We start from the raw sequence: 8,856 nt of genomic DNA, 5'->3' as shown, positions 1-8,856 counted from the left end.
TGCACACCTGTCACCAGGCCGCCAGGCAATTGTGTCCACCCATGTTTTAAAAGCGATTTCCGCCCATGGCTATAGTAATCAGGGGCAAGATAATTTCTAGTCAAGGTTGTGAATTAAGTACAAATAACGAATCAATAAAGAAATACACCAATTTAATTAATTGTACAAAGTGGGCTATTTCAAGCTTCTTCCATGTATTATAATACATTTAATCATAATGAGGCAAATTAGAAATCTCAAGCAAAAAGCTTGTATTTACAAATACGGACTTCACAACTCTAAAAAAACTCTTCATTCTTGAATGTTTTGAGTGGGCTGTTTAAGAGCAGTTAAGATGGCTTTCAAAATGGCTGCAGAGGCCACAGCACCAGGATCAGGTCGGGTAAGTTGGGCTGAAGAGATGTAGCTTGCCCGACCAACATTTGCCTTCATACTTTTGGTGGATTCTGCAGCTGCTTCAGCTTTCTGGAGACAGAAAGAAGAAATAAAAAGTAAACAGTACTCATTTTGCAAATCCGTAACTATACTGTTTAACCCACTGTTGGGATTAGTGTAACTGGCCTGTATCAAACTGCATACAGACAATCCGGTATTCCATACATCATGTACTGTGTTGATATTTGGTTTAGCTACTTACATTTGTAATTACTTACTTTGTGTCAGATAGGCAAAGATATCTATCTATATTATACTATAACTCTTCCCTTTGTTCTTGTGTGTGTGTGGGCCAGGGTTGTGTCAGCTTTCTGTCAATCTCCTTAATTCCTATCTTCTTCCAAACGCTAGGCCACAGCCTTCCCATTTTCACACATGCTACTCACATTTTTTCCGTGGATGGGATAAATATCTTCCTGTCGCATTTCAACCTATATTTCACAAGTTACTAACCTTTTAAAACGGCTTCAAAATATTAAAGTTTTCCAAGCTCTCATTTTGAAGGAAAAAATTCCGACTGACTCGCAAGACAGGATGGGACACTCCGTGCGGGAGGGGGACTCAAGCACTTCAACCCGCTCGGCCCAGCTGGGATCCCTCGCCCTCCCCCCCCCACTCTAACCTCCCTCTCTCTACCCCCTCACCCTCTCTACCCCCCCCTACGAGGGGCACAACAGCACTCCAACTCGCTCGGCCCTGCTGGGACCCATTCGGCCCCGCTCGGCTACACTGGGACCCGTTCGGCCCCGCTTGGCTCGGACCCGCTAAGACCAGCTCCATCAGCTCTGCTCGAAGACGCGAGGGAGAGATTAAGGGAGTGGAGGAGAGGAAAAAATCCTGGGTAGTTGAGGAAGAGGAGGGGACAGGGAGAGTTGTTCAAATGTCTATACTTCCTCTCACGCCCCCTCCCTCTCTACCCTCACTCCCCCTCTCTACCAACTCTCTCACTACCCTCCCTCCCACTCTACCACCCTCCTCTGACTCTACCTCCCTCTCTCTAACCCCCTCCTCCTCTGTCCTCTCCCTCTACCCTCCCTCTCTACCCCCCTCACCCTCTCTATCCCCTTCATCTCCCGCCGCACCTGCACAGTTGGGGGCTCTGCGTGAGTGGATAGGGCGGGGGATGGGGAAAAGGAGCGAATGAAAGAATTACTTGAAATTAAGAAAATCAATGTTCAAATCCTGGGTTGTAATTTGCGTTTGGCATCGTACTGACAGTGGAGCAAGCCATGGACAAAAAGATCAGTTTTGGATGGGAAGGGGAGTTAATTCATTGACCTGCTCCATTATAATACATTTGACATCATTTGACTACATTTTTAAAGGTCCCAGAACCTGGCTGCTGTTCGACAAAGCTCCCAGGTTTAATATATTTAGATGAACAAGTGTGCAGATTTCAATTTGGATTTATATCATGATTGTAAAACAAACAATGGAAAACAATGGAAGAGAACCATAGACCTGGTTCCAGAATGTGAATGGAAGCAAGCAGGTGGGGAACTGATCTCTTATATTACAAACGATTTTGACGCTGAGGATTCCAAGTGCTCCATGGTCACTTTGTGCCAAAGCCACTAATTTACTACAACATTTCAACATTGGATATTTTCTAAATTGGAATTGTCAGATTTACTCCACAGGTCAATGTTTCTGATCAGTAAACTATGTGCTTGATAGTGAAGGGAACCAGAGAGAGGTGTTCAAATCTCTCTAAGGCATCTGTGGGATTTAAATCTAGCTAACTAAATAAATCTGAAGGGTCTTGATCCACGTCTTCCAAAAATGCTGTCTGACCCACTGAGTTGCAACATCTTGTGTCTTTTTTGGTAAACCAACATCTGCAGTTCCTTCTGTCTCTCTCTTAATTAAATATTAATGAATATTAATATAATAACAAGGGGGGGGGGGTGGGGTGGTTAGTGTGTGTGTGATGCCGCAGCCCCCCCCCCCCCCGCAACTGCGCATTGAGGGGACGGGGCACAACGGGTCCCACTTGGTCTTGTTCTAAATAAATTTCAGCTTAATAGTAGAATCTATTATTACATCCTTTCAGGACATGCATTAGATGCAGAGATTATTGCAATAAAAGGTGAGCAAGAGAAGGAGAAAAAATAACATTCTTTAACTTCTGATAGTGGGAATTTAGTCTAAAGAATAATCTCTCTCCTTTTACCCAAGACTGTGTCAGCAGGCCAAAAATGTCAATAGATCCAAATAAACCTTTATCTGACTTCATTGTTCTCCAACAGGAGAACTGAAATTGGCCTGAACAGGACCTGATACTTGTTTCCCTAACATGCATTAGAGAACAGGTTGTCTCTTACCTGCACTGCCTCAGCCAAGACTTGCATTTCATTGCCACTTTCATCTGTCATATTGCGAAGTTCTTCTGCAGCAGCACAGAGCGGGTCAAGCTAGCATGGAGGCCAAAATGTAACATTATTTAGAATTCATGCCTGTACTATGATGGTTCAGCTAACACTTAAACTACTGGTACAACATCCCTTCAAATTAATGCAAGATGAACAATTGAGATTAAATATTCTTCTAGTTTCCTGTAATATCTGTTTTTCCTCTGCATTTCCATTTATTTGAATGTGTTCAAGTATAAATGGCACAACTCACCATGCTTCTGTCTCCTGGTTCTGCACCTCCATACCTGTGCAGAAATAACAATATTAGACTATTTTTGACAAGTATCATTGTTTCTACCCTTAAACAATATTTTCAATGTATTTTGAAGATTTATTCTGAATCTCCAAGTTTTCAGCTTAATTTCCATTCTGAAAAACATTACAAAGTTTAACTATACTATTTAATAAATGATCTCATTCAATTATGATGTAACTGTGTCCAAAAAACATGAAGGTAGCTCACACACAACCAATTATTTTCTTCCATTCATAATTTTTGAGATTATTATTTAATGCCATTGATTACAGGCAATTGAGCTATAACAAATTGTCTGCAATTATCTGCAGGTTCTGAATTTCCAGATTATTCTCTGCTACTATATTGTTCTCTGATGTACATTTATTCCCTCATTTCTATTCTATACTTATAAAACTCTGATCTTGGGTGTGTGTGTTTGCGTGTGTGTGTGTGTGTGTTGACATCTTTGTGAAAAACGATGCAGTAACGGTAAAATTTTTACATATTCCGGTAGATATTTTCCCCCTGGAGTCCAAAATCGCCTTATCTGAAAATGTCATCCTTTATTTCTCGAGTTATTAATGAAAATGTTTAAAAATCTGACAAAACTTTGAATTTAAAAACGACTGTCTTTCGCTGATGACGTCACAATGGGTCTGCGTCTTCTTCCTCGCGCTGCGAGTGACGTCACCCCTCTCCCCCGTTATATTCAAAAGACGCAGCCGGAGATGAAATCAGGCCGTCGACTGAAGACCAAAGATCATAGCTGAAGACTGCGGCGGCCCAACTCGCAGTCCTTCGGTTGATGCTCGCTCTCTTGCCCGCCCCCACACTCGGGGTCCTTGTGTCGGCGCATGGCCGCTCTCTGCCTCTGCCCTCTACCCGCTGCCTTTGTCCTCGGGCTCTACCCGCTACCTCTGTCCCCTGTCCTCTGCCCGCTGCCTCAGCCAATGAATAATAATATAATATACAGGGGGGTGGTTAGTGTGTGTGTGTGTTGGGGGTGGTTAGTGTGTGTGTGTGTTGGAGGTGGTTAGTGTGTGTGTGTTGGAGGTGGTTAGTGTGTGTGTGTTGGGGTGGTTAGTGTGTGTGTGTGTGTGTGTGTGTGTGTGTGTGTGTGTGTGTGTGTGTGTGTGTGTGTGTGTGTGTGTGTGTGTGTGTGTGTGTGTGTGTGTGTGACATCGCAGGCCCCCCCCGCCCCCCCCTTCGAAACCGCGCATTGAGGAGACAGGACCCAACGGGTCCCGCTTGGTCTAGTAAAACATAAATATCTCATACACGTTCTCTTTACTCACTTTTCATGTCCACCTTTCACAAAATTTATATTTTTTGTCCCAGTAAGATTGTACAAACTAACCTCTTTATTGCTCCAATCCCAGAATTCAAAGCTGCTGACCAGGCGGAGGGATTGTTGTTGGTTTTTAGATTTGGTGCTGCTGCAATCAAGGAAATACTGTACAGCTACAACAGAAAGGGCATTTCATTATATAGTTCCAAATCAATTTTAAAATATTAAAAATTAGTAACGTGTGAACTCAGTCTTATTGAGTGGAATGAAATTATCTCTTTAATTGGATTAAATTAATAAGGCACTGATTAACTAACATCAATTTTCCAAAACACTGGAAAAAGATGTGCAGGTTCTCAATATCCCAAACACAACTACTGGAACAAGTTTTAATATTATTTCCTTATTAACTACAGTTCTCAAATAATTAAAAAATCTGCCCATTATTGATCATTTATCATTTCATCCAGTAAAGACCTATGAACATCAAGGGCTTTTCAATACAACGTATTTATCCATTCTCAGGGGTCCACTGATATATACCATCAATATACCATCAATCTGAACAAAACTTGATACACCACACGACAATGGTGAGTAAGGTGGTCCACAAATTGTAGTGCTATCATGGTTCTCGTCCATCTACCTTTTCGGCATCATACAGACACAGACACACACACACGATGAGAATTTTAATAATGTATGGATAGATGCTGACAATGTTTGTTTAGGGTCAGAGATGAAATATGACTGGTTACGTGTATGACTACAGACGGAAGCATTTTACAGACTGAACTTGAAAAAGCAAGAATTTTCATATCTTTAGCAAACATGCATTATTGTTCTGTAGGTAGGAAAATAGCAATGAATAAGATTAATCTCTTACAATAATGTTTTTAATGTATCACTTTGTGATGATATCTGGTCACGTGTGTGGCATTTTGGTTCACTTTCCAAAGAATGGACCAGAGGAATAGGCTGACGAGAAACAAAAATGACTGAAAGAGTATATAAATACATATAAAGCAAAGAATTAGCAGTGGCAAGTGTGAGTCTATGCACAAAGGGACAAAATAATTTAATATGGAGAATTAGAAAATAATTACTTTGCATCTTCATTCATGGAATAAAACACAAACGATCAAATACAATAGGGAATAAACAGTCGTACAAGAAGAATGGATGGAACTATGTATTAGGCACAACATTATACTAGAGAAATTGGCGAGCTTGAAAGCTGATAAATTCCAATAACATGTTGATTTATATGTACAGAGTTCGAAAGAAGTGGCTTTAGTCACTGAATAATCCAGTTATTATATTCCAAACCTATAGATTCTGGAATTGTTCCTGTAGAATGGAGGGTAGCCAATTTGACCTTGTTAATTAAGAAACATGGAAGAGAGAAGACAGGGAACTACCCACCTGCTGTCAAAATGTCAGTAGGAAACAAAATACTTAAATCTATAATGACAAATGTACTAATAAAACATTTAAAAATAATAAAATGACAGAAGAGCCAACATGTATTTAAGAATATGTTTGGCTAGTCTGTTGTTAGGAAAATAAGGGGAAAAATAAAATCAATAACTGGAGTGTACTTAGATTTTCAGAAAGTCCCATACAGGAAGTTGGTCAACAAGATTAGAGAGCACAGAATTAGGAATTATAGTGAGAGAGATTGAGAATTGGTTATGGGACAGAAAACAAATATTGGGAATAAACAAATCAATATAAATTTGCCATCTTGTAATTCAGATGGACAACAAACTAATGTTAACAGTAACATCATCAGTTGCCATACAATAAAAAGTCTTGATAACTCAGATATATTTAATCGTTCTCTATGCTATCAGCTAAAGTGAAACCCTGAAAAATTCTGCTTGATATTTAATGGAATGCAATCAACATGTTAACTTCTGCAAGATTAATTGCTGTAGAAAGGAAACCACAATAATCAAGATTTTTATCTCTGTGAAAGGTATACATTGCAGCAGTGATGATGCTGCTGTAAGGTTTAGATTGAAAAATAGCATTGCAAGAGAAAGACTGGCATCGTGTGCGCATAATTTAGAATGAATAGTTGAATTATAAAGATTTTTCATCTTCACATATTTTAATCTGACATAGGTGTGGCTGGAAACAAATCTATTAAATCACTGGGCTTTTATCTTAACCTCAGGGCATATTTTGTTACTTCATCTTTTTCCTTCATTTATTGATTAGAAATCGAATTAAGATTTGGACATACCGCTCCTGAAGTCCCACCCATTTGGTCTCGAATCACTTTACCTAGACGCAAAAGGAGCTTATAACCGTTGCCAGGAACTGCATCTGATGTCAGGAACTCCTTAATGGCTGTAAGTAATAAACATTCTCAGATACTACCTTGAAATAGCCTCGTAGCACAATATCTTTTGTACATTAAAAAAAATATTAATTCAGTAAATGGCCTGTCCCACTGTACGAGGTAATTCAAGAGTTCTCCCGAGTTTTCCCCCAAACTCGGAGAATGTCCGTAGCGGGTCCGTAGGAGTTATTGGATGTCTCGTAGCGGCTCGTACGAGTAAAAAGTAACAATTTTTTTCATCACGAGTATTTTTTTACTTGTGGATATTTTTAAGTGTTGAAAAAACGTCACGAATTTACCGGATTTCCCCGAGTACCTAGCGTTACTCGTACGAGCTGCTAGGAGACATCCACAAACTCCGATGGACCTGCTACTGACATTCTCAGAGTTTGAATCAGGGGAAAACTCAGGAGAACTCTTGAATTACCTCGTACAGTGGGACAGGCCCTTAAACACACACGGTTGATGAACTGAGGTACAGAGGCACCCAGAAATATGCAGTGATGTCTAACAGCATCCAATAAATATTATGGCATGAGTTGTGCAAAATTCCATTTCCCGTTGGCACAACTCACTCACATCGTATTAGGAATTCACAAGATATTTGAATAAACATACAAATGAAAAGCTTTCAACACGATTTAGTTCACGACATAGAATCAAGTACATGGATTATTCTCTTGCATATCCATGAGATTTTTACAAAGTCTGAAGGAGAGTTGACAGAGTTGACAGAGAAAAGCTTTTCCCACTGAGAGTACGGAAGATTCAAACAAGGGGACATGACATGAGAATTAAGGGACTGAAGTTTAGGGGTAACATGAGGGGGAACTTCTTTACTCAGAGAGTGGTAGCTGTGTGGAATGAGCTTCCAGTGAAGGTGGTGGAGGCAGGTTCGTTTTTATCATTTAAAAATAAATTGGATAGTTATATGGATGGGAAGGGAATGGAGGGTTATGGTCTGAGCGCAGGTATATGGGACTAGGGGAGGTTACGTGTTCGGCACGGACTAGAAGGGTCGAGATGGCCTGTTTCCGTGCTGTAATTGTTATATGGTTATATGGAGAGTCCTGAGCCGAAACAACACCTATCCGTGTTCTCCAAAGATGCTGTCTGGCCCGCTGAATTACTCCAGCACTGTGTCTTTTTTTTGGTAAACTAACAGTTTCTAGATACTTATTCTGTGGTTTATTTCCACCCTCAATTTTATTGAGACAGCTCTTTGTGCCCATCCATGGGCAAACCTTTGCCTTGCTCATTACTCATGACATCTTCACATTCTCTCAAAAGTGGGCCATGTTTTATATCGTTTTGCCCACCACCTCACTAATGAACTAGTTTAGTTGCATAATCATCCCTAGCCCATTGATGTTTATAAACATGATTTCCCCCTATTAATGCAAATAGATTTAAATTGCCTCTCTTGTATCCTCATCTCAATGTACTCTGACCTGGCTTATCTTCATTGATATTGACCACTCAATCAATTTAATTCCCCCTTATCACAGAAACTATGCTAGGACCCTTATTGTAGATGTGAATGGACTGAATGACATTGTATACAATTATTTTTCTGAATGAGTAATTGAGAGCCATCATTCTGTCAACAGATAAATTACTGATTCATCTCTTTAGCATGGTTTAAAATTAGATGATGGTACAAATTATTGACTTTTGGTCAACATTCAACTACTAACAATTTTGAACTATGTTTCCCCTAAATTTCCAGAGATGTTATTTTAGTAACTGACCATGAGCTGCTCTTGTGTGTGTACTGCCACAGTCACCATCTCCTGCTTCTCGATCCAGTTCATTCAGTTCCTCTTCCATTTGAAGCAAAGTGGTGGAAACCATATCCAGGACTGAACGCACCTTATCCACAAAAGGACCTGAAAAGCAGTTTAAATTAAGTGCTTCACTAATATTCTGGAAATTAAAATAAACATCTCTACCTTAATGGAAGGCATTGAAAAAATTAATTACCAATTATATGTCATCTACCTTTGAACAGAAAATGATGTCTATACAAAAAATTCTTGCTTCTCACCACAACTTGACTGACTGACTACTCAGTATTTCTCACATTTTTTATAGGTGTCCTTTAAAACCAGGTGGGGACGTCAGACTGTTG

At 39.9% G+C, this 8,856-nt stretch overlaps 1 protein-coding gene across 1 annotated transcript in view; it reads right to left on the bottom strand.

The window, feature by feature from the left end:
- Positions 1-135: 135 nt before the first annotated feature.
- tkfc (triokinase/FMN cyclase) overlaps positions 136-8,856 on the bottom strand; it is a 36,289-nt gene continuing 27,568 nt past the window's right edge. The window contains exons 12-17 of the mRNA XM_055649662.1: positions 8,477-8,614; positions 6,627-6,733; positions 4,445-4,548; positions 3,061-3,094; positions 2,760-2,849; positions 136-465 (exon numbers count right to left, since the gene is read on the bottom strand). Coding sequence (XP_055505637.1) covers positions 292-465; positions 2,760-2,849; positions 3,061-3,094; positions 4,445-4,548; positions 6,627-6,733; positions 8,477-8,614 — 647 coding nt within the window. The 3' untranslated portion in view covers positions 136-291. The remainder of the gene's footprint in view (positions 466-2,759; positions 2,850-3,060; positions 3,095-4,444; positions 4,549-6,626; positions 6,734-8,476; positions 8,615-8,856) is intronic.

Source organism: Leucoraja erinacea, chromosome 18 (genome assembly GCF_028641065.1).
Source record: "Leucoraja erinacea ecotype New England chromosome 18, Leri_hhj_1, whole genome shotgun sequence".
NCBI lineage: Eukaryota > Metazoa > Chordata > Chondrichthyes > Rajiformes > Rajidae > Leucoraja > Leucoraja erinaceus.
Note: the sequence above shows the minus strand (reverse complement) of the source record. Positions and strands in the feature narration are given on the sequence as shown.